The sequence below is a fragment of the Rhinolophus ferrumequinum genome, chromosome 15, assembly GCF_004115265.2.
Source record: "Rhinolophus ferrumequinum isolate MPI-CBG mRhiFer1 chromosome 15, mRhiFer1_v1.p, whole genome shotgun sequence".
Lineage (NCBI taxonomy): Eukaryota > Metazoa > Chordata > Mammalia > Chiroptera > Rhinolophidae > Rhinolophus > Rhinolophus ferrumequinum.
Window position 1 is genome coordinate 16,804,274 of NC_046298.1, and position 26,332 is coordinate 16,830,605.

Here is a 26,332-nt window from a genome sequence, read left to right on the forward strand (position 1 = left end):
CTGTGGCTACGCTAGCAGAAAAATGGGGGCTAGCAAGAAGATGGTGGCTGAGCTGGCAAGAGGCAGAGTGAAGGTAGCGGATCGCGTGGCTCCTGTTCCCTGTGTCTCCAACCCAGCCGCCAGCCAGATTATAGTGGTATGAGTCCCCTACCTATGGCTCCGTGGGTGTTCCTTTTTGGCCTCACCATATCCTGCATTCTTATGTGGGGAGCAGGACCAGAGACCCCGCAGGCCGCCCCGCGTGACACATGGCGCAGTGAGCAGGGTCCCCTGCATGACACTAGGCCACTCTAGTGCTGGTTCAACTTTTATTTATTCCATATTTCCCATGGCAGAAACAATTATTACTGGAGTCCAAAGACCAGGATCAGCTGCAGGTCTGTGAGCCCTACCTGGACCCATTGTGGAGTAACTGTGCCGCTGCTGCTGGATTTTTTAGAAACAGAAATGGAAAGTTTTATACAAATGTCTACCTAAACAGAATATGATGGTGCTGAATGATATCACAGGGGATATCCTTTTTTCCTACCATGGAGGCCAACAGCACAAACTGCTTCCCTGACCACTGGCCTTCAGACGGTCCTTGTTGACTGGGAGCAAAGTCATCGTCTTCCTCTCATTTAACAATGTCTGTGTTGTCCTAGTGTCCAAAGGTCTTAGCTGAACAGGGAAGACTTGAAATAGAGGCAGCAGATGGATCAAAGCTTCTATTACTGTGAGTGACTTAGTTCTACCTTGGTGCTTTGAGGTAGAGGTTGCCTCACTCACCTCTCAAAATAAGTTGCAGATGTTTTAAGACTGGTTTTGTCTGCACTTTGCCTGTGCTGATGTGGAGTTACCCCTCCAGTTTCACCAGAGCCTTTAGGCAGCAAAATAAAAATGACATCCTTTGCCAGGTGTAGATGATACAAACTGTTCAGTGGGCCCACAAGGCATTCCCTCCTTTGGGTGAAACTGCTCTTCCCCTCTTTCAACCATTAGGTTGTCTCTGAGGCTGCCAATCCCAGGCACCCAACCCCTGAAGGAGAGCATGTGACATAAGTTGGCCAGGTCATCACATCTATCTGGACATGGTGATGTGGTAGAGGGCAGAGTGTGACTCAGACTGGGCCAAAGTCCTTCCCAGGAGTTTCGAGACTTGGAGATGGAGAATGGCTGCTCCCATTCTCTGCCAGGAAATGAATGCCATCAAGAGAGCTTGAGAGAATTAAGCAGTAGAAGAAATGGAGAAATGCCCTTGGAAGAAATTGATTCTATGTTTGCTATTCAGAAAGAGTGTATTTGTTAAAACCACCAGCCTACAGGTTTGACTTTGCTGAAAAGTCCTTCCCTGAACTCCGGAGATGGATCACTCTCTGGATCTCAGTTAGGGTGACCAACCATCCCATTTTGCCAGGGACTGGGTGGTTTCCTGGGACATGGGAATTCTATTGCTAAAACAGGACAGTCTCAGGAAAACCAAGACAGTTGGTCACCCTAGCTCAGTTCCATATCTGTAAAAATGAGATTGGAGTAGGAAATTCTGCCAAACCCCGCATTTATGCAGACGTTGCCAATTGCTCTTGGCACTAATTCCTGTGAGTTTAGGTGTATCTTCACAATCCTTTGCAATATGGCCAGCTACTGTCAATCAGAATTGACAATATTTGCCATCCTTGGACTGTTTTTGACAAGCTGGCATTTTAAGGATGAAAATTTATTAAGGACAAACTTTGAGTCAAGGTCTGCCATAAATCCCATGTCAGACTCTCCAGATTGGGCTAAATAACTTTCCTAGAATTTGTGGATCTTGATCGCACATTTGGGTAAATATAGGGACTGGCATTAGGAGATATATGTGTGTGTGTGTGTGTGTGTGTGTGTGTGTGTGTGTGTGTATACATACATATATATATTTCAGCTTGTTCTTTAGAAACTTAAATTTATTGAGTGCTCATTATGCGTTAGACGTATACAAAGGCTCTCACGCTAACACTGCGAGCTAGTGCCTGCATTTTGGAAACAAGCAAACGGAGGCTTAGAGGTCCAGTGCTTGTCTAAGGCCCCTGTCAGCAGGCAGGAGAGTTTAGTGAGATCCCATCTAGGACACGTCTGACAGCAACAGCTCCGACCTTCCCATCAAGATGCAGATTCAGTGGGATGCTTTGGTCTATTTCCACCTTTAGTCTTTGATGTGTACAACTTACACCCCTCCCCATCGGTTTAGGAACGTCAAGTCCCCAAGGACTTAAATTTCCTGTGTTCAAGACACAATTGCTCCGCGCTGCTGGGGAGCCCAAAAGTTCCAGAGAGTCAAAAGAAAGACCTGCATGGGCCTCTCCATCTCTAAGGACCGGGCAGATCCCCACAGAGCGGTGCACAGCGAGTGGCCCGTGGGCCCCCAAGGTGAAGAGGGCCGCCCTGCAGGAGCTCAGGTTTGCTGCAGCCCAACGGCCCCGCAAGCTGGAGGGCGACGCATGCGCGGCGCGGGTCGCGGAGTTGTGAATGGTGCGTTTTGTTTGCCGGAGTTTGGGGCGGGCGGGCGCGCGAGGAGGAGGAGGAGGAGGAGGAGGAGGAGGAGGGGTGGGGCCGACGGGGGCGGGGCCGGCGGGCTAGCGAGGTGGGAGGCGAGAGGAAGTGGCGGCGGCGGCTGGGGGCGGCGAGTGTTGGGTCCGCGCGGGCGGTAGGCAACGGCTGAGGCAGCTGCGACGGCGTGTGTTGGGCTCCAGCGGGCGGCCGCACCTCAGACTCCAGGGAGCGGGAGCCCACGCGGGCGGGCGCCTGAAACAAAGAGAAGCGAGAGTCAGGGCGCCGCGGGTGTGCGGTCAGTCGGTCAGCGCGGAGCCGGCCAGCGGGTGCCCGCGAAAGCACCGAGCCCGGCCGGCCGGCGCGGCCCAGGGCGGGAAGATGCCGCGCGTCGTGCCCGACCAGAGAAGCAAGTTCGAGAACGAGGAGTTCTTCAGGAAGCTGAGCCGCGAATGTGAGGTGAGGCGGGCGGGCGGCGCAGAGGCCGCGGCGCGCCCCGAGTGGGCCCGAGCGGAGAAAAGTTTGGGCGGCGCGGCCCCCGGAGTCCCGCGTCGGCGCGCCCGCGGAAGGGCAATCTCACCCGGCAGCCGTCTGCCCGCAGACTCTGCTTGCCCTTATCGGCGCCGCGCGGGGCGGGCGGGCGCGCAGGCGGCGCCGCGGATTTGGCTCCTGATTTCTGGCTGTCTGCCTTGCAGATTAAGTACACGGGCTTCAGGGACCGGCCCCACGAGGAGCGCCAGGCGCGCTTCCAGAACGCCTGCCGCGACGGCCGCTCGGAAATCGTAAGTCGGCGGGGCGGGGGGCCCGGGGCGTGAAGGCGCGCGCGTCACTTGTTGCGCTGGGGCCGCCGCGGCCCAGGCCGGTTCCGGACCGCGCTGCGGACTCCGCGGCTCCCGGAACTGAGCGGGCGCCGTCTCACTTCCTACTCGGGATTCAAAATGCGAAACCAGACACTGGCGGGCCGCGCGTCCTCCCGCTGAGACGCTTCCCTGTGGCCCTCGGCGGGTGGGTATGTTTCCCAGGCACGACTCGGCGGCTTGCCGCGAGTGGAACTCAAACCAGAGGCCAGCTAAAAAAGAAAAAGTTGTGTGTATGGGCAGTGACACGAGTGAAGGGTCAGGGTGTTTGTAAAGAAAACACTCAAGTTTCTGACTCCTGGGCGATAGTTTCTGAGACGCTAGATTTGTTGGTACATCTATGTGTGAAGCTCTCCACTCCCAGTATAGCTGAGAATACATCTTTACGCCAATGTTATGTATTGTTCTAATTGAGAATAAAAGCTCTTAAGGAACGTGCCCTGTCTTTTCCTTAAAATGTTAAACCTCAGGAGAATCAGAAAGAAACCATGCTCGTTTTCTTTTTCTTTTTTCAAACCTAAAAAAGCCCGTTGGTGCAGCGTGGATTTGCGAAAACCACATTTGATCTTGAGGTTGTGTTTTAGGCCGTGATTTAGGTGGTAGGTGCTTCTCCTCCACCAAACCTGATGTTAAAATTTTCAAGTGTTCTAGTGCCTCTCATCTCCTTTTGGTTTGTCCTATTGGAGTTGCTAATGCGGGAATGAAGAAGCCAAAGAGTGGGTAGGAAGAAATGAAAGAAAAGTTGATTATTTATTTAAAAAGAAATAGTTGAAGTACTGTATAATGGAATCCAGTTATCTACTCCATGAATTGGGCCCAGTGCATTTAAAGACTTGAAAGCGACAGTGCAGTTTGAATATGGGTTAACAATAGGAAGACATATTGGAACGTTTATTTCTCCCTTCTCCTTTCTAGAGAATCTACTTATTTTTATTGAGACATAAGTCATGTACCATAAAATTCTCCATTTTCATCACTACGATCAAATTTATTTTTAAAGAATATAAATATATTGATATTTCAAATGTAGGCTTTTTAGAATTGTATTACAGAAAATGAGAAGATTCTGGCCAAATTTACCAGGAGCTCTAGAATAGTTGGTTGTTACCGCATGTTCTGAAAGATCTTGGGACTTTAGCCCACTGCCAAGTTTCTTGAGTAGTTGTAATAGTTATTGAAATGTGTGAAAAATATATTTTGGTTTTGGCACTGAGTGGTAGAAGAATCATTCATTAGTTGGCCCATTGATTTTATCATTCTTTGGGTTTCCTTTTGCAAAAGGTGGATGATATACCTAACCAGTGGATTTGCTAGAGGTAATTGATGTAAGTGTAAAAGATGAGGTGGAAAGTACTGTCAGGATTATTTGAAGCTGAGGGTTGTTTTTTTTGGAAACCTAGTGAAGCATAGCTATTAGGATTTTTCTGTCGTATCAGACTTTATTACCTGTAATTATGAACTAGGAGTATAATTTAACCCACAGTATATCTGAATTGCTGTACTATAACATTGCTGTAATATTATAGCAGTATTATAGGTTGCTTGTATTTGTCATAAATTTCTTTCCAGAGATAAATCAGACAGACGTTCTAGGCCTTCCCCTCTTCCCAATATCTGATCCTACAAATTTTAATAAGTTCTTAATATCTAACAAGTATTAAAAGTTGAAGGTAGATAGAATTCTCTGTAAGATTGGCACTTAAGACAGCATATATGTCTTAATTTGTTAAGTAATGTAACTGTTTGTATTAGGGAAGGAGTTTAACATTTCCCCCTCTTTCTCATTTCCCCCCTTTAATTCAGTGTTCTCCACATTTAAATTATAGGATTCTTAGTTCCTAGAGGGTGGAGGCCACATTAATTCTGTGGTATATTCATTAATACATTCCTTTCTATGCAGGTACTTTGCACAGTGCCTTTTGCGTCATAGATACTTGATTAATTCAATTTAGAGGTTATTTAATTTAATGCCTAAAATTTATCTTTTGACATATGAACAGGCAGTGGCTTTTACTTATTTGGTTGTGGAAATGGATGTGGAAAAGGCATTCTTTGGCCTCTATTTTGACAGCAGTTATATACAGTAAAATATATCCAGAGTTCCCAAAGCTATTCCCAACCCTTTTTTCTCTTTTCTTTTTATTCTGAATATCTCTTTAATGTATCATTTGAGGTTAATGAATTCAGATGTGATGTTAATGAATTTGTATTTAGATGTAAAACAATTTAAGGGCTGTGACGCTCATCTCTTCTTACCCAGACTCCCCATCATAGCATGAATAGAAGTGATGATGGGTGAGGGGTAAAATCTATTTGGTAAACTCTGATTCATTCCCTATGTGAGTTCTTGTAATAAAAGTGTTGGAGATGTCTTCAACGTTAAGGATTAATAAAAGAAAAAAATACTAATGACAGGTATGGTGATTTTTGTAAGAGCAGTAAAAATTATATTTTAATTCTGAACATGGAAGGATAAAAGCTATGTTGGACTGGCACAAGGTGTGCTGTTTTATAATTTATGAAACCTACAAAATACAATTGGGACAATCTGGAAATTTTACATATGAAATACTGATACTAGTGTAGCATTTTTGTATTTCAAACAGAGTTTTCCCAACCGTTACCTATGTATTGGTATTCCACTAAAAAAAGAGTTCTGTGGTCAAATAAATTTGGGAAATGCTATTCTAGAATGATCTGTTTTTTATTACTTCTCCTGTCTCAGAGGGGTCTTGATGAGGTAAATGGGCATAAAGTGAAAGCAGGAAATATCTTCAGACAGGAGGTGAAGTCATGAGATCTGTAGACTGTCTTAGCACAGAGCTGATTTGGGGTACACTGGGGGGAGAAGGATTTGTTACTAGGTGAATACTGAAGAAACACACCTGGGAGATTTTGACATAGAGCATTCATTTTTCATGGGCTGAATCTCTTATCTGCCACCCCTCTGCTCTGAGAATTTCATTATCTAAGGGTGAAAAAGTTGGCTCTGTTCAGCTCAAAATTATTTCTTATTTTATTTAGCAAATACTTATATAGCATTTACTTGGCACTGTTCTAAGTAAGCACTTTGCAAATATTAATTAGTGAGAAAACTGAAGTACAGAGTTAAGTAACTTGCCTCAGGTCAAACAACCTAGGCAGTTTGCCTCCTCGGGTCTGTTTTTAATTTGAACTATTGTTGGTTCATTTTATTCACTTGATTGTTTTTTAAACTTATGCTAATAATGAGGTAAGATTATTTTAAAGTTAATATTGTAATGACATTTATTCACTGTTCATATAAAATACCACAAGAAAGGGTATCTCAGTTGATTAAGGAAATGCCGTCAAAGATGTAGAGATTTAGCAGTTAGGTTGACAGTTGTACCTAATGGTACCAGTAATAGAAATAGGAAGTATAATTTTCACCTCTAAAGAATCTAAGCTGTTAATCATCAGGGGAACTAGTGGATAGTTGAGTCAGCTAATGGCTTTAAACAAATTGCCGAAAATGTGAACCCCTGGCTTTCAGATGAATACTCTGTGCTTGAAAGCATGCACGTTATGCTTTAGAACTTTAATTCATAAATTAAAACAAAATCATTCTATTTTAATTAGGAAAAGAAAACAAAAAAATTTCAACAAAGAAGAGTTTACATTTATATGATGAAAAATGTATTTTTCTCAAAATGCTTTTTACTTATTTTTTAATTTCCCTTAGGAAGAGGGACAGTGTTATTTCCATTTTTACATGGGGGAAATATAGTTAATTTGCTCAGGGACTACAGAATGACATTTTATTGAAATGGTTTTAGATTATTCTGTCTGTTGAGCTGTGCCATCCAAATCATTTATAAATAATAGATGAATACTCTTTTGTTATAGTTAAATCCAGTTATCCTAAAGTCAGATTTTAGAAAATGCGTATATTTTTTTAATCACCCAAGGTTTTAGAGAGAATGGGAAGTACTGTCGTGGTAATGTATGTTTATCATAAGTGAGGCGGTTCTGTGCATTTTTAACATGGACTTTAGAGCATAGTGTTTCCTTGAACAAGGGAAATCAAGAAAAATTAAAATGGCTCATTTACACAACTTTAAATTGTGGTATGCTTTAAAATTCAAAATATTCAGATCTTCAGTGATTTTCATATGTAAGTTTTTAAATTCAGGGATGGTTGCTTCTGGTTAGACATTAGCAATGCAAGATCCTAACGTCAGCAAAAAATGACCTGAAAGAAAGTATTGATTCCATGTCTTGATTTTATATTTAAACAGCCAATGGCAAATGTCCTCAAAATGGAATCAGATGTTTGTAACTTAATACTTAAGAAAAATGATGAGTGCATGTTTTTTACTTTTAAGTATTCTTGGTGCTGCCTGGCTTAAGACAGAAACTGATGTAAAAATAAATGACTGCCTGCATAATTTATGTAATGTCCTGCTCCTGATCCTGTTTATATTGATTTTTCTAAAAGGCTTTTGTGGCCACAGGAACCAATCTGTCTCTCCAGTTTTTTCCGGCCAGTTGGCAGGGAGAACAGCGACAAACACCTAGCCGGGAGTATGTCGACTTAGAAAGAGAAGCAGGCAAGGTAAGAAACATTTCTTTGCAATTTGAAATACTGTGGATTGTTTTATTAGAGATTGTCTGATGGCTTACATTTAATAAAAAGACTACAGGTCTGATTATACAGGCATATGGTCAGATTTGTTTTCATGTTATAAGGATGTAATACAATTTTTAAAAATCACTGTCAAATTTTTTAATATCATTCCATTACTAATTTCATGTATATAACATTCACCATAGAAAGTTCTAGCCTTTAAACAGAATAGTGTGCTTTCTTCCACATAAGACTCAAAACTTAATATAAGTGTTGACAGGAATTTTTTTTTTTTTTTTTTTTTTACTAAAATGTGTCTGACTACAGTGCTGTAAAAAAGAAATTAAGAGAAAAATGGGAAAAGGCTCTGTAGGCTTAACATTTAATATTTAGAAATAGGTCATGGATAGCTTTACTTCTGTTAATATTTTAATTTAATTTTGGAAAAAACAATATGAAAACTTTGACTTGGAAATAATTGTTTTGAGAAAAAGCTTCTGAGAAAACAAATAGATGGCTTAAAATTTTTATGTTGAAAGTTTAGGACGAAGATGAAAAATGTAAGTGGAAATGTTTAAGCTGAAAGCCCTTATTAAAATCTAAGTTAAATGTATTATATGATTTTGGTGAAATTTTAATTAATATCTTGGACCAGTTCATCTTTTTATGTAAAAGTTGACTTCAATAAAATAAGAAGTTTCTTCAATAAAGAAAGAAATTTTTGACCTCATTCTATATTCAATTTTTCCCATTTTCTTTGCAGTGTTTGCGTACCTGGTTTTAACCACTTGATAAATTACTTTTCTAAGTGTCATTGTGAATAGCACAACCTGTCACTATATTTGCAAAACATAAGAAACATTTAAATATTCCTTTGAGGAACTTAAAATATTTTTGTATTAGGGAAAGGATTTCTGATCTTGTATATATACAATGAAGAGGTTTTTTTATTTTCTTTAATTTTACAAAATAAGATTTGATCTTTTGTTGGTGACGAACCAACTAATCTTTGGAAAGGGAGAGGGAAAATAGATTATAAAATATTAAAAATGAATAATTACTAATTTGCTTTCCTATGTATTAGCTTGTTTGGTTGGAAGATTAAAAGCAAATGTTCCAGATCTTACTATTAGGTAATTCTTATATATAAGGGAGAAGTTTTAGTCATTGTAGGATTATTGCTTTTTTGTCTAATTTGGTGCATGTATGTGTGACTAAATGAAGAAATTATTGTTTATTTATATTTTTTAAATATTTTATTGGGGAAGGGGAATAGGACTTTATTGGGGAACAGTGTGTACTTCCGGGACTTTTTCCAAGTCAAGTTGTTGTCCTTTCAATCTTAGTTGTGGAGGGCGCAGCTCAGCTCCATGTCCAGTTGCTGTTGTTAGTTGCAGGGGGCGCAGCCCAGCATTCCCTACGGGAGTCGAGGACCGGCAGCCTTGAGGTTGAGAGGACGTGCTCCAACCAACTGAGCCATCTGGCCACCCAGGAGCTGAGCAGCAGCTCATTGACTTCATTCTAATTGTGGAGGGCGCAGCTCGCTGGCCCATGTGGGAATCGAACTTGCAGCCCCGTTGCCCAGAGCTCACACTCTAACCAACTGAGCCATTCGTCCACCCCAGAAATTGTTTTCTTTGTTCACAACACTTCCTTAAAGTTTAACATGATAACTCAAATACTATAGACATAGATAAAAAAACACACCTTTCCTTTCAACTTCAATGTTAAACTATTTTAGGACTTCAGAATTGACATCTCAATGTTACTTAAGTCTTCCAGTATTTAATAACTATTAAATGGGTGTTAATTCTACTAGAAAGTATGTTTACTTGACTTAATGATATCAGTTAATGATATCTATTTACTATAATAGATTGAAGACCACATTTTCCTTGGACTTAAGCCGTTGAGATGTTTTTAGTTATGTGACCAATAATAACAAAAAATGTTGGATGGCTTATTCTAGTATTCAGAGGACATGTTTTCAAATTTATTAAATATTTTCAGTTTTGCAGGCATAATGGTCTGTATTGCAACTACTCGACTCTGCTGTTAGCGTATGAAAGGAGCTATTATAAACAGATGAGTGTGGTTGTGTTCCAAGAATGGTAGCACTGGCAGAAATCAGTATCCTTTCCCTTAGATTTAAATCTGTAAATGTTTATGTATAGATCATGTATATCTCAAATATAATTTTGCCACCACCTATGCTATACCAGTAGAATCTAGAGAAAAAAACATTTTTAAGCAAAAAAAAAAAAACCCTCACAAAAAAAACAAACTGCTTGTATATTGCTCCATACCGCTGGAATAAATAAAGTATAGCATTGAATTTGGAGAAAAGGTAGTACTGACCCATGTTTTCTCATCCATGGAGTTCAGGCTATGGGATCTCTTTCTCTTCCACCTTTTTTGTGGCCTCTTTCTGGTAACCATTAGCTTTTATTTCTGTCCCCACAGGACTAGGACTAGAAGCAAAGAAAAATTGAAGGAATTTCCCCAAACATTATTTGTCTCTGCTCCTTATATTGGATCACAAATCAAAGTCTTTCCTTCCACATACTCTCAACTGAAGCAGCTTAGTTCTTTTCCTATCCACACCCAGCTGTGAGAAAACTAATGGTTAAGGCTTTAGAGTTAGGCATAATTAAGTTCTGGTTTAATTTACTACTATGTAACTTTGGGCAAGTTATTTGACCTTTATGATCCTCAATTGTAAAATGAGGTTAATGTATACTTCCTAGGGTTGCCCTAATGATTGAAATAGTGTCTGTAAAGTGCTTAGCCTGGTACCTGGCACAGTTATTCAAAAATTTATTCATCCAGAAGGTATTTATTGTACACCTGTTCTGTACTGAGCATTGTCCTAGGCACTTACGATACATCAGTAAATAAAAAGATCCTTCCCTGGGGGTGTTCAGTGGAAGGAGGGGCAGAGTAGATAATATACGTAATAAATAAGTTACATATTATATTACAAAATGATAAGTGCTCTGGAAAAAAAGGAAAAGTAGAGTAGGATAAGGTGATCAATAAATAGGATTTTCAATAGGATGGTCTGGGTAAAGAAGTTCTTATTTGAGCAGAGACCTGAAGGAGGTTAGGAAATGATGAGCCATGCAGGTATGGAGGAAAGATGTTCCAGACAGAGAATACAGCCATTGTAAAGGCTGTAGAGTGGAAGCATGCACTGTGTATTTGATAAACAGCAAGTAGGCCAGTGTGGCTGGAATAGACTGAGAAAGCAAGAGAGTATAGGAGATGAGATCGGGGAGATGACAAGGAGCCAATTTATGTGATCTTGGTGGCCATTGTAACAAGATGGACTTTTATTTTGAGTGGAAATGGGGAGTGGTTTCAGGTTTTTGAGCAGATGAATGATATGATCTGCCTTAGGTTTTGAAAGGATCGCGCTCACTGCTGGGTAAACAATAGGCTCTAGGGGGCAAGAGTGAAGCAGGGAGACCAATTTGGCTCTTAGGGTAATCTTGCTGAGGTTAGGGTGGTAGCAGTGGAATTGGTGAGCAGTGGTCATAGTCTGAGTGTATTTTGAGGTAAAGCCAACAGGATTTGATTATGGATTGGATGTGAGGTGTGAGTCAAGAATGACTCCGACTTTTTTGGCTAGAGCAACTGGGAATATGGGATTGCTGTCATCTGAGATGGGAAAGGCTATGGGTGGAAGAATTCTGAGGAGCAGTTTAGGATATGTGAGTTTGTGGTGGTAGCTGGTTATTGCAGCTTCTATTTTTTCACCATCTACCCTTAACTTCTTAAGTTATGGCACTGCTTTTTCATAAGTGACCCTTCATATATTTATCTCAAGAGTTCAATGGCCTTTTAAAAAGAAGCAACTTTACTGAAATATAGTTTACATACAATAAAACGCACCTATTTTAAGTGTATAATTTGAGTTTTAACAAATGTACACACCCATGTAAAAGCCACCCACAATCAAGATAATGTTTCAGTTATTCCCAAAATTTCCCTCCATGCCCTTTTACCGGAATCTGGGAGTGGCTTGGCTGGATGCTTCTGGGTCAGGGCTGGGGCTGTACAGTCTCTGAAGACTTGACTAGAGCTAAAGGATCCACATCCAAGCTCAGCTCACATGGTTATTGGTAGATGGCTTCAGTTCCTAGTCATGTGTGTCTCTCCATAGAAAAAGAATGAAGTCACCCTGCTTTTTATGATCTATTCTCCAATCACTTTGTGTCTTACTCTGTTCATCAGAAGTGAGTCACTTAAGTCTAGCCCACACTCAGTAGGGAGGGGGGAGGTTTATTCACACATAGCGGTGTGAATACCAGGAAGCTGGAATCAATGGGGCTATCTTGGAGGCTGGCTGCCACAATATTCACTTAGATTTAGTGAATTCAGAAAAAATTAGAATGTCAGTAGGAAACAGAAGCTCTATGTTCTCTCTGATTTGAAATATGGCTTTATGATCTAAGAGAATGAGCTCAGCAAAATCAGTCCTTTTATTCTCTCTGCCTTTGTGTTTGTAGGAATATTTTCAAACCAAGGGTCTTTAATAAGGAAGGTCCATTAATGGATAAGTGACCATAAATAAGTAGTTTTATGTATGATCAAGTCAGAGCACACAATTTAAATCTGTCACACTAATGTATTTGAAACTTCTGTACCTTGGTGTCTAGAGAACTGTCTACATTGGTTCTTAATAAGGGTCTCTCAGAAGAGAGTTTAAAATAATACACTGTAGTGGAAAGAGCTCTGGATTTGAGTCAAAAGACAATCATAACTATTTTCCTTACCTGTAAATGGGATCAGAATGTCTGCCCTATTCATATACCTCATGTGAGGATTAAATGAGGTACTAGAATACATGAAAATGCCTTTTAAATTGTGAAGCTCTCTCCAAAGTTAGGCTGTGTGATGATTTTGTAGGGTGAGATAGATAACTAAATCATGGAGTTTTGGTGCTGTAGTGTGCCTTAGGTCAGTTTCACTTCAGGTAGCTGTGCAGTGTTGGAAAACCACATTTTTCCCAAGTGGTCCATCACGGTGTCTTAATAAATCCTGACAGCCAAATGTTCCTAATTCTTCCTTAATCTAAACTGCTTTCCTCTAATTTAGCTGTCAGAAGACAAGGAAAGCAAGATCAGAATTTAAATCATTCTTACATTAAATTTTTGTAGACCAAGCAACTCCTTTGATCTTTCCTCTTAGGACCCATTTCCAATTACTTTTTATTTCAAACAAATGCAAATGATTATGGTTGACCAAAACTTGTTAGTCTTGAGTGGTCAGATTAATGGTTTTTGCATGCATTCTGTATTTCATAAAGCCTCATTGGGATTTTGAATTAATGATTGTATATCCTTACTACATGATCCTAGTTTTTGAGTATAGAAATAAAAAATATGAAAAATATAAACTAAAAAGATAAACTTTACAGTGCTACTGTTTGTTTACCATTTTTTCTATGGAAAATGAATGTACTATCTAGTTTTACTACATTGGCCCCAGAAAGAGCTCAAATTCTGTTTTTACAGATGTTACATTCCTATTTATAACTTACGATTTTAATTGGTAGATAACACATAGCACATATTGAGAAGTAGTTGTAAAGTATATGTCATTAGAGTTGAATACCTTTTTTGATAAGTTACGTTTTTCCTTTCTGAACTTTTATACTTAAAAATCTTTTGTCATTGTTTTTCATGACCATAAAATGGCAAAGCAAAATTTAACAGCATTTGATTTAATGAATGAGGACAGACTCTTGTTTTAAATGGCTTCTTAAAGGCTTAAAGGTCTGTGACTCTGCTTCTTCTGGAGCATTTTGCTTACTGGCCTGCAGGATCTTTGTCCCAAAATAAATATTGTGTCTGTTTATATACCATCCACAATTTGGCAGGGTTTAGAGGACTCCTTGATGTTAGCTTTGAGAAATTCTATTCAAGCTCAACAAGTTCCTTCTCCTTTGACAACCCAGTCACTCCAAATAAAAGATATCTGTGGTAAAGCTTTTTGGAATGTGATTTTCCCCAAGAGAAATTGAAGCAACTTTGCAACTAGCTTGTCAGAACTAGATTTTGAGTATTTCACTTTAACTAGAATATGAAGTATATTTTTCAGCATTTAGTTATCAACAGTTTAGTGCATAAGTAATTTGGTTTTTAAAAAATTTGTTTTAAGTATCCTGTAATAACTGAGTCATAGAACTTAGAACTAGAAGTCATAAGCTTATATTTTTAAACAAAAAGTTTTATTTCAGTAATTTTTAAATCCAAGAGGGAGAGTTGACTGGCTTCATGAATAAATCAGAATGTTTAAAAATTAGGATGTCATGTCATATTACCTCCCAGTTACATTAATTTGCATACATGGTAAATGTATTTCTGAAGTATTTGAAGATTGTATATTCTTCTTTTTCCCTTCTCTCTCTCTCTCTTCTTTTTTTTTTTTTAATAGATTTTATTGGGGAAAGGGAACAGGACTTTATTGGGGAACAGTGTGTACTTCCAGGATTTTTTTTTTCCAAGTCAAGTTGTTGTCCTTTCAGTCTTAGTTGTGGAGGGCGCAGCTCAGCTCCAGGTCCAGTTGCTGTTGCTAGTTGCAGGGGGCGCAGCCCACCATCCCTTGTGGGACTCAGGGAATTGAACTTGCAACCTTGTGGTTGAGAGCTCACTGGCCCATGTGAGAATCGAATCAGCAGGAGTTAGGAGCATGGAGCTCTAACCGCCTGAGCCACCAGGCCGGGCCCTTTTTCCCTTCTCTTGAATTACATTATTTGCCTAGATTTATCTTTTAGTGTATAGGTAAAATTTCAGTCTCAGCTTTATCTAAATGACATATTCCAAGTTAGAGAAGACATAAATAATATGTTTGAGAGGAAATCTTTAATTCTTCCTCTCCTGGCTTCTACTTTTCTACCCCAGTATTTTTTTAATGATTAGTCCAAACACTGCGAGGGTAAAGATTGTTGAAATGTTGCCAACTGAAGAAATTAATTTTTGAGTAGGACTGCTATATCCTAGTTTTACTGCTTCCCACTTTCTCTTTAATTCATTTTTTTCAATCAGCATTATTGAGGTGTGCTTTACATACAACAAAATTCACCTATTTTTGGTGTACAATTCTGTAACAAATGTGTAGTTGGTGGTGTAACCACCACCACAATCAAGATATAGAACATTTTCATAACCTCAGAAGGTTCCCTCAGGCCTCTTTGCAGTCAGTCTTCCCGCTGCCTGGTCCAGGCAACCACTGATCTGCTTTCTGTTACTATAGTTTAGTCTTTTCTAGATTTCATATAAATGGAATCATATAGTATGTAGTCCTTTGTGTCTAGCTGTCACTTAGCAACATGCTTTGGAAATTTATCTATCTTGTATATATAATAGTCTATTCCTTTTTATTACTGAGTAGTACTTCATTGTGTGAATGTGCCACATTTTATTTATCCATTTACCAGTTGATGGCCATTTAGGTTATTTTCCCCTTTTTGTTGATTATAATAATGCTCCTTTTATAATTTACATACAAGTTTTTTATGTATTCGTTTCTCTTGGGTAGGTATGTAGTACATGAATTGCTGGGTCATTTCATGAGGATAACTAAGAAATTGCCAAACTGTTCTCTAAAGTGGCTGTACAATTTTGCATTCTCATTTCCAGTGTCTGAGAGTTGCAGTTACTTCACATCTTTGCTAACACTTTGTACTGTCAGTCTTTTTGATTTTAGCCCTTTTAATGACTGCATAGTCTCATTTTGGTTTTAATTTGCATCTCCCTGGTGACTAAGGATGTTGAGCACATTTTATGTGCTCATTTGCCATTCGTATGTCTTTGGTGAAGTGTCTGATCACATCTTTTGCCCATTTTTCTATATCAGGCTGTTATTGAGATAGAGTTTTTATGTATTCTAAATATAAGATCTTTGTATCAGATTGAAGTTTTATTGTGAGTCAAATTTAAAGTAAAGGTGGCCTTCACTGTGAATCTGACATTTAAAAAATATATATATATCTTTATGATCTTACTGTTATTAACCATGAAAGAACAGAAAAATTAGAAATAAGTAGATACCTCTGTGTAAGAAGGAAGCAACAAAATGATTAGCAGTGTTAGTTTTTAGCATGAAAAGATGAAAAATATAGTAGACATGGATGTACTTAATGAGCACACATACAGTGTGCATCCATCTAGGAATCCTTTGCAAATTAATCTAGGAAACAGTAGTCATAATTGTACGGGTGGCAATCATAGGAAGAATCTTTTTCTCACAGAAAACTTTGGACATTTTAGTAAAGGTATTTGAGGGGGGCCGAAAGAGTTTGTTAACTACCTCTGAGTAGATGGGGCTCCCTTTTCACTGTATACTTTTATTTCGTCATTTAAGAATTAGAATTTCTAATAAACAGTTCTGCAGCACTGGCTATGTGCCAGGCTCTGTTTTAATCGATACATAGATAACATATGCTGATACTTTTATGATCTCCATTTTACTGCAAAGAAAACATTAGTAAATTTTAATGCTGTTTAGCTTAAGTGGGACCAGAGATTTTATTTCTTCAATATCACTTCTTTGTACTTAGTTTTCTACAGAGGATTAGAAGCCACAGACTAGCTAAAATGTTCTTGATGTTATAGACAGTGATATGGTAGGGAGTTTAATTGTTACCTTCTTTTATGAAGTATGCAATGTAAACAGTTAGAATTATTATCTATCATGAGCTTTTCAGTTTAGGCTGGGCCTTCTTAAATTGATGTGTATTTAGGAACTAAGAATTTAAAATAACACTTAAAATGTGCCTTTTGGCAGTATAACTACTCTGAGGACTCTGATGCTGTGCTATATTGTGTGTCGTAAGAAGGAAAGGGCTACGTCTGGGAATGGTTGGAGGTTGTGTTTGTGGGTGAAGAAGCACTTTTTTCCACGTTACACAACCAATACCTGAGCCCTTTCGTGTTTCAAAACTTCAGATTTAAGGCAAATTAATCTTCAAATTTAAACAAAAGGATAGCCTAGAACATATGACTTCAACATTTCCATTAGGAGAATTTAGATGTTTTTCTTCTTTTTTTTAATTGGGGAACAGTTTGTTTTTCCAGGACCCATCAGCTCGAAGTCAAGTCGTTGTCTTCAATCTACGTAGTTGTGGAGGGCACAGCTCACTGGCCCATGGGGGAATCGAACCGGCGATCTTGGTGTTATGAGCCCTGCATTCTAACCACTGAGCCGACTGGCTGGGTCTAGGTGTTTTTCAAACACAATATTCTGCCCATATTTTTTTAAAGGACAATTTCTAATAAGAGTCTGGCATCACTTGCAGAATATTGTTTTAAGTAATAGCCTTTGGGAGAACCTTCTCAATTTTTTGAGAATATTGCCTGTTCATCATGCCAGCTTTTTAGTCCTGGTTTGCCAGCCCTTTGCTATCCAGAAAATTTCTGGGCCATTTTTTAAAATTGAAATAAAATCGCAAAGCATAAAATTTGCCATTAAAGTATACAATTCAGTGGTTTTTAATGTATTTACAGTGTGCAACCTCACCGCTATTTAATTCCAGTACATTTTCAGAATTCTAGACCATTTCAAATACATTTTGACAACCTGCAAGCCAGTTTTTATGGTGATCAGCATCACCAGTCACTACCATATGATTTACCTTATCGCTAATTCTCTTAACCCTACCCTATATAATGAAGTCTTTTATTTGATTTTAGAACATATTTTGTGTTAGCTTGATTTAACAATTGAGGAAATTGAAGCCTAGAGAGGCTAAATAAATCTTCAAAAGTCATGTAATCTGGTCTTTTTTACCCCAGAGTCTGTGTTCTTTGCAGTGTACCACATTACTGCTAATAAATAATTTTTACCTTAAGTTGCCAGAAACTTCACATACCACCTTCCAAAGTCTATATTATTTTGGCCCACCAAGTTACTCTTACCATTAGAGTGAATAACCATTAATATTTTAACATAGTCTTTTTAGACGTCATTTTGATGACTTTGAAACAGCCTTTAAACTTCATCTTTTTCCTTTTATTTTTAAGGAAGGTGCAGCTCACCGTGGCCCACGCCGGGATCATACCGGCAACCTTGCTGTTACTAGCACCACACTCTAACCAACTGAGCTAACAGGCCGCCCCTCATTTTTTTCCCTTTTAACATTTAACTTTAATTGTTTTACTAAGTTTCAGTGCAGATTTTTGTGACGATCACTTCTGGAACACTACACATGATCAATTCTTTTGTGTTGTTGATATTACGTTACCGGTAATAATTTGGTAAAGTCTACTGTAATATTTTAAAAATTCTTATATAGTTGACTCAGGAATGGATTGCAATAAATAGTACCTGCATCTTTTATTTCATTACTTTTTATCTTAATTAAGAAACAAAGAATTTTATAATTTAATTTTGTACACTTCACTTAAAATTATACCTCCTGGGGTTAGAACATTCCTTCTGGGGTCAAAACGTTTTAGGACTGTCTTAAATACGCATAGTTTACTTTGAATCATAGAATGAAGATGGCAGAATTAGTAAGCTGTCTGTTTTGGGGGGAGGGGAAAGTATTCATATGATACATTGTAAAGTTATGTAAATAGTTCACAATATTGTTCTAGATGCTGTGGATTTACCATGTAATTTACTATCCAGTCTCTATTTATTCTTGAGGGAAATTGTCTATTTTCACATACCCTGAAATACTTCGAAAACATTAGTAATGCAATTCATTAATGCAACTGTGGTTTAGGTAAATACAGAGTTGGGAGTTCTGGGTGATAGCTTTTACCACTTACTAGCTGTGTGACCTTCTGCCAGTGAATTATTTAATCTTTCTCAGTTTTAGTTTCCTCATTTTAAATATTTCTTATTGTATGGTTGTAAAGGTCAAATAGGACTTGGAAAAGTTTTGAAAGCTATAAAAAATTTATATAAACTTAAGGTAGTAATGCTAGGAAACCTGAGTGAAAAGGTATTAAGAAGAGAGAGTTAAGAAATAAAGGGAACTGTCTGGAACTGTTTTGGGGTGGTGTAGGGACTTCTTTAAGCAAAGTGAGTTCAAAGTAGAGGCATGGACTTGCAGAGTCCAGAAATAACGTTTGAGGTCTCAGCAAGTGTTGAAGTTTATGGTGGTTTGTGATGCATAGGCTAATGTAGCATTACTTTTTTTATAGTGAGAAAGCCAGAAGGTATTTTAAATATACCTCCATGAAGAAAAATTCTTTGTAAGAATATAAATCATATTACATATTACCAAATTTTAGATTAGACTAAAATGTTTTCTACTTAAAACCATGTGTGTCTCAGAGTTTGAGTGTAATTGGTGCTTAAAGCTTCTTCTGAGATGGCTCATAGAAGGCATGGCTGTTCCAGACAGTGGGATCATCAGTGTTTCTATGTGGATCATTCTTCTGAAAAAGGATGTTTAGTGAAAATGGTTCAGTTTACAACACATGACATTAACTTTCTGTGGGACTAAACCAGTATAATATTTCAGCATGCATTTTGTGTTTAAATTTTGCAACAATGTGATTCTTGTTAAGTCATTTACAATATCTTATATTCCAAATTAGGTGGGCTAGTTCTACATTTTTTAATATGTTCATTATTTAATTCATTTTCCCCTTAAATGCAATTCATCTTTCATTTGTTAAATGTATATTACAAATAAGAGAGTAGATAAAAACATAAGTAATAGCAATAAAAAGGAACATCCACGTGCCTGCTACTTAAGATATAGCATTCCTACTGCGTTAGAACTGTGATTCTAGGATGGTAGCCACTAGACACTTATGCCACTAGTCTGAATTGACGTGCTGTATGTGAAAAAGTACACACCAGATTCTGAAAACTAGGTAAAAAAAACATGTACACTTATCTCAATTTTTTATTGAGTACGTGTGTATATGTAGATGCACACACACACACAATTCCAGGCACATTCTGTATTAATCCATGTTATGATTTCTCTTTGGAACTGTAAGAGGTAGATTGGTCAGTTACATTAAATTACTGTAGAAGAAGCTATTTTTTTATACTTACATGCAACCCAGTTATGATTCACAGGCAAATGAGATTGAATGACTATCTAGTGATTATCCAACAGGCAAGCAGCTGATTAATTGTGAACAGGGAGGTCTTTGCATGTGGCTAAAGGAGGATGAGTCAGAACCAAGTATCTTCTAAAAGGAATCTGTTAAATAAACTACAGAAATTATTACAACTGAAAAGCAGGATACATTGTTCCTTAGTGGAATATCTTGTTTTCCTGCATGCCCATGGCCATCTCAGTATTACTACTTGTCTGCTGGTTTATTGGTGGGAATAATTGTTCATTGTCTCCAAAAAATGGTTTCTTTCCCTTGGAAAGAAGTTACTATATAAAACATTGGTGGAAATGTGTATGTAAGCAATCAGTGTTTCTGTAGTGCTCTATATGTTTCATAAATTTTATGTACATTGACTTACTAATTTTTTCTATCTCCTATGAAAGAGGCATTACTTAGCCCCGATTTTCTGTGTGAGGAATCTGAGGCTGACTAGCAAACTTAAATAATTTGTCTCAGACACATTGATAGAGCTACAATTTAAACCCAAGTTCTATCTGATTCCAAAGCATATTTTTGTTTTCAGTCTTCTCATGCTGTCTTGGGTTTATGGGTAGTGATGTTATTCCTTTTAAAAATAATTACAGTTGATTTCTCATTATTTATGGCAGTTGTCTTCTATACTCAAGCCTAAAGTCGCTGCAGGCTTGAATTAGCAAATACTGAACAATTGCTTCCAGGGAAAATACAGAATTAGGTGCCTGCAAGTGTCTTTGCTCACAACATTTTCCTCAACCAATCAATCAATACAAAATCTTGTTTTAATCTGTGTTTTTGTTTAAAGACACCTTGTTTAAAATATAGTGTTGATTCATTCACTTTGAATAACAGTAAGATTTGGGGCATCTGGGTTATTTCTAATTTTTGCCATTATTCACCCTTAAGCGTGAACATCCTTGTAATAAAATATTTTGTGTACATCTTTGATTAAACTTCAGGATGCGTTCATAGACATGGCATTGCTGGGTCAAAGGAACATTCACACTTATTGCCCAAAAATGCCTTCCCAGAATTGTTAGCCAGTTTATACTGCTTCTGATAATATAGTAGAACCTAGTTTCCCTCCTCATCAACATTGTTAAAATATTTTTTTATTTTTATATTTGTTTAGAAATAGTTATAGTTAACTTTTTTGATTACTGTTAGTGAAATTTTTTCATAGTTTTTGACCATTTATATTTATTTTGTTCTAAACTCATTTTTTCCAAATAGCCGGTTTTGCCACCTCCACTGGTTAAATAAATATCCTTTTACCATTGATTTGAAATGTTGCCTTTTTCATTTATTAAGTGCTTGTATACTTGGTTTCATTTTTGGATTTTTTTTTGTTTGTTTATTCCATTAAGTTCTTTTTGATTGCCACAGCACTACTACAAATGTACTGATTGCATTGTTACATGTTTTAATATTTGAAAGGGCAGAAAATTACTCTTTCCTAATATTTTAATGGATAGTCTGATTCTTTTGTAAGAACCATAGACTTATTTCTCAAATTCCAGAAAATATTATTTTGAGATTTTGTTGGAATTTTTTTTTTTAATGAAAATGTATTGGGGTGACAATGGTTAGTAAAATTATATAGGTTTCAAGTATACAATTCCTTAATACATCATCTATATATCACATTGTGTGTTCAGCACCCAGAGTCAGTTCTCCTTCCATCACCATATATTTGACCCCGTTTACCCTCATCTACCATCCCTTTCCCACCTTTACCCTCTGGTAACCACTAAACTATTATCTTTGTTTGAGTTTTTGTTTTTTTATTTGTTTGTCTTATTCCTTTGTTGCTTTCAGTTTTATATCCCACATATCAGTGAAATCATAATGGTTCTTGACGTTTTCTGTGTAACTTATTTTGCTTAGCATAATAATCTCAAGATCCATCCATGTTGTCACAAATGGCACTATTTCATCTTTTCTTTTGGCAGAGTAGTATTCCATTGTGTATATATACCACATCTTCTTTATCAGTCATCTATCAAAGGACACTTTGGTTGTTTCCATGTCTTGGCCACCGTAAATAAAGCTGCAGTGAACATTGGAGCACATATATCTTTACGGATAAATGTTTTCAGATTTTTGGGGAGAGGGATTCCTGGATCCTATGGTAATTCGATTCTTAATTTTTTGAGGAACCTCCACGTTGCCTTCTATAGCAGCTGCACCAATCTGTATTCCCATCAACAGTGTATGAGGGTTCCTTTTTCTCCACAGCCTCTCCAACACTTGTTACTATTTGTCTTGTTGATGATAGCCATTCTAAACAGTGGAGTTTTTTTTAAATAAGGATTACTTTGGGATAAATTGGCATTTGTAGTCTTACATTCAAGAATATGACATCTCACTAGGCATTCAGATCTTTTTCTATGTTTCAGAAATAAGGTATTTTTTTCTTATAGAACCTACGTATTTCTTACTCAGTTTATTCTCAGTAGTTGATACGTTTGTCGCTATTTTAAAATAAGGGTTTTGGTTTTTTCATTTTATTCATTTTATTTTCTAAATAATTACTATTTATTTTCTAAATAATTACTATTGTAATATAGGAAAGTTGTTTTTTGTGTATTGTTTTTGTAACCAGCCACTTTATTAAACTCATTAATTCACTTGGTTTTTCTGGTAGATAACTTTAGATAATATGTCCTAGTCATATTTATATGCACCTTTGTTAGATCTATGTTCTTTAAAAGGAGTATGCACAGCTGCTGGATCCAGCTTATAATTTTACTATCAGTGGTACATTCCATTAATCTTAAATTAAGTAAGTTCTACTTAAATGTAATAGGATAATTCAATTTTAATTCTAACAGTTCTTTTATGTATCCAGTTCTTCCTCATTAAAGACTTTAACTAGTGTTGGAGTCTTTCTTGGGTGGTGGGATATAAATCTTTTAAATTATATATTCCCACTACTCTTACAAAATGACAAGTAATAAACATTTGTTGAATAGATGGATCTTTTCAAGTTGAATTTATAGGGAAGATACAAGGAGGGGGAAAAAACACCTAAATTCCAGCTGTGTTTCTGCTCTTTGTTTAATCATTATTCAAATATTTTCTGAGGGTCTAAGGGGTACTGACCATTCCCTCTTAATGTTTTCCCTAATACTTCAATTTATAGAGTCACAAATGTTTAATCTGTAGTGGTTCGCTACAGAGAAGTGAAATATTCTTTCCAATTGAAATGGGTTTTTGGAGAGTGAAGTATCTGCTTTTTGCTTTTGTCAATAGCTTTGACACTTGGTTTCTGTGTATATTGATTTTATGGCTCAGTAGTGGTGTACATGGGAGTCTTGTTTGCAAATCTACAGTTACTCTGTTTTAATTATCTGAAATTATCTTCTTTAGACCACCCAAGGGAACTCTTTCTGCTTTCCCTTTATACCCACAATTTCCATTCACCCAGCTACCTAAGAGCTAAAAACATTGAATTCCTAAATGAACGGTATTTATCATTTCTCAACCTCTGTGCCTTGATATCTGTGAGGACGGGGGAACAATGGAGTTTTACTATCTATCATAATTGAATCCTTTTTGTCTCTCACACCTTTTTGAAAATCTGATGAAAGCACTGGACTTTCTTAGAAAAATGCACATGGGCACAAACACATACATTTTTACACAGAATTTCTGGGGGTTTCTGTTCTTGAAACTTGTCCATAAACCCAAACGCCTGTAGATTCTTTGAATTCCAGCCTAAGAACTCCTGCCTTAAATAAAAGCATTGCTAAAAATTCTGAGTGCTATAAGATCCTATAACATAATACTTAGATATCTAATGCATCCAACAAAGGGGGAATTTTTACTTGGAGATTTATAACTTAACCTTGAGCCCCTAGGCTCCTTACATGTTTTCCTCTTTTCTCACTGGCTGTTCATAGCATGTTTTGCTGGGTTGTTTTCTACTAACCAGCATTCAAAAGTTGGATTTCCTCAGGGTTCTTCCTGCCCCCCCGCCTCTTTCTCCTTCTACTTACTGCTTGGCAAATCTCTTTCTTCCCCCTGGAGTTAAATACCACTGTATTGTTGATGGCTGCCAGACTTACATCATCTGCCCATAGCTCTTCTTAGAGTACTAGAATCCCATTGGCAACTGCCTACTCAAAAATCTCCATTTACGTATCTCAAAGGTGTCACTTATGTAACAGTTAAAAATTGTGGCAAATATTTTTCCCCCCTTTCTTTCGCCTCCCCCACCCCTCACTCTAGTTCAAGCCGTTGTTTCTTAGTCTAGTTGTGTAGGACACAGCTCCCTGGCCCATGCTGGGATTATGAGCCTTGCGCTCCCCCCGCAGCTGAGGTAGTCGGTCAGCCGGTCACAGCCTTAACCAGTCACAGCTACTCACGGCAGCTCTCGCCGACCTCTAGCTGCTCACAGCAGCCCAGCTCCAGGGAGAGCTGTTGTTCACCATCTTAGCTGTAGAAGAGGCATCACTGGCCCATGTGGGAATTAAACCGGCGACCCTGGTGTTGGGAGCACAGCGCTCCAACCACCTGAGTCACCGGGCCTGCCCTGCAAATATTTTTATAATATATTGAGATAAAATTCCCATACCATAAAATTCACCCATTTAGAGTGTACATTCACCCATTTAGAGGGATTTTAGTATATTCACAGAGTTGTGCAACCATCACCACTCTAATTTCAAAGCGTTTTCTTCACCCCAAAAAGAAATCCTGTACCTACTAACAATCACTCCTCATTCCCCTCTCCCGTCAGCCCCTGGCAAACACTAATCTCCTTTCTGTCTCTCTGTATTTGCCCTATTGTAGACATTTCATAATATGTGGGTCATAATATGTGGCCTTTTCATGGTTTCTTTTACTTAGCATAGTATTTTCAAGATTTATCCATGTTGTAGCATGTATCAATACTTTATTCCTTTTATTTGGCCAAATAATATTCCATTATATGCATAATGCCACGGTTGATGGTGCATACATCTTTTTCCTGAAGCTCTGCTGCTACAGTGATAAGGAATTTAAAGCTACAGAATATGAAGATTAAGTGATACCATATGTAATTTGGATTGATGATATCTCAAATATTGATATTTAGAGCTTGAGATGATTAAAAATTGTGTAATACTAACTTTACCTTATTTTCAAAAGAACACAAAATGTGAGGCTGTGCTCCCTTTTAACTTTCTGTGGAGTCTCAAACATACATTCTCTGATATTTTACTTTTGGAAAGATAAGCAGGCCTTTTTGTTTTTGTGTGCAATTAGCTTAATCTACCCATTTTAAAGACTTTATAGAATTCATTTTGTATAAAGTGAACATTTTCCTAAAGTATTTTAGGACAATGGGTTTAATAATACTTAGGTCATATTTTAATAAGTTTCCTTTTCACAGTTTGAAATAAAGCATTATTTTCGGTGAAAAATGTGTTAGTATTTAAATGACATTATTGAATTACATTACAAAATGCCAAACTGTTAAGAGACGGAATTTTATTTTCTTTGTATTTTGAGGTTTGGTATTCAAGAATGTATGAAATTACCAAACATTTACTTTAAAGATCTACACATAAAACTATTTATTTGAATGTGAACATCTAAATAAATCACCAGGATCATCTAAATATTATTTTAAATTACAATTCCACCCTCTAGCCTTAATTAAGAACTATAGCCATTTTCTGAACGCATTTAGAAATTTCCCAAAACAGATCAGTGGTTTTCTTTGTCATGAGAGAACTTTTATAAAGAAGTAATAAATGGGCTTTTTAAAAATTTAATAATTTCTTGAGGAAAATATTTTTGAATATGTAAATTAATATGAATAAGCTGCATTTCTGGAATCTTTGATTCTAAAAGATATAAACCATTGAAGAGTACAGAATATGATTACGAAGTTGACCTTTCTCTCCCATTAGAAGAATTCTCTTTATGGTTAATATGAGAATTTAAGATAATGAGTCACATTGATATGTGAAATGTTACCCTCCTCACTGCGTGACACCCCACCACCCCCTTAGAATGAGTAGGTAGGAATCTTGATTAGAAGATGTGGTAAGTCAAGTTATATTGATATGCAGTATTCTAGAGAGGTATTGTTTTTAGGTTTTGTGAGGTGTTGAATATGAGGTCATAGTCACTTGTCTGAATTAGTGCACATCAGTGGAGTTTTAAATTTATAATGTGGAAGGGACTGAGCACTTATCAGAACAGAAGGAAATGTGTGGTTAAACGGTTTCAGCTATAACTGTAGACTATTGCCCTTGGTCCAAATGGGAGGAGAAATGGAACCTTACGTTTTTGGCTTTTTTCCAGTATAAGTAGAA

At 37.5% G+C, this 26,332-nt stretch overlaps 1 protein-coding gene across 2 annotated transcripts in view; it reads left to right on the forward strand.

Annotated features, from left to right (window-relative positions):
- Positions 1-2,751: 2,751 nt before the first annotated feature.
- CBFB (core-binding factor subunit beta) overlaps positions 2,752-26,332 on the forward strand; it is a 48,322-nt gene continuing 24,741 nt past the window's right edge. For both annotated transcript variants that reach the window (XM_033128191.1, XM_033128190.1), the window contains exons 1-3: positions 2,752-2,964; positions 3,201-3,287; positions 7,822-7,938. In XM_033128191.1, coding sequence (XP_032984082.1) covers positions 2,887-2,964; positions 3,201-3,287; positions 7,822-7,938 — 282 coding nt within the window. In that variant the 5' untranslated portion in view covers positions 2,752-2,886. The remainder of the gene's footprint in view (positions 2,965-3,200; positions 3,288-7,821; positions 7,939-26,332) is intronic.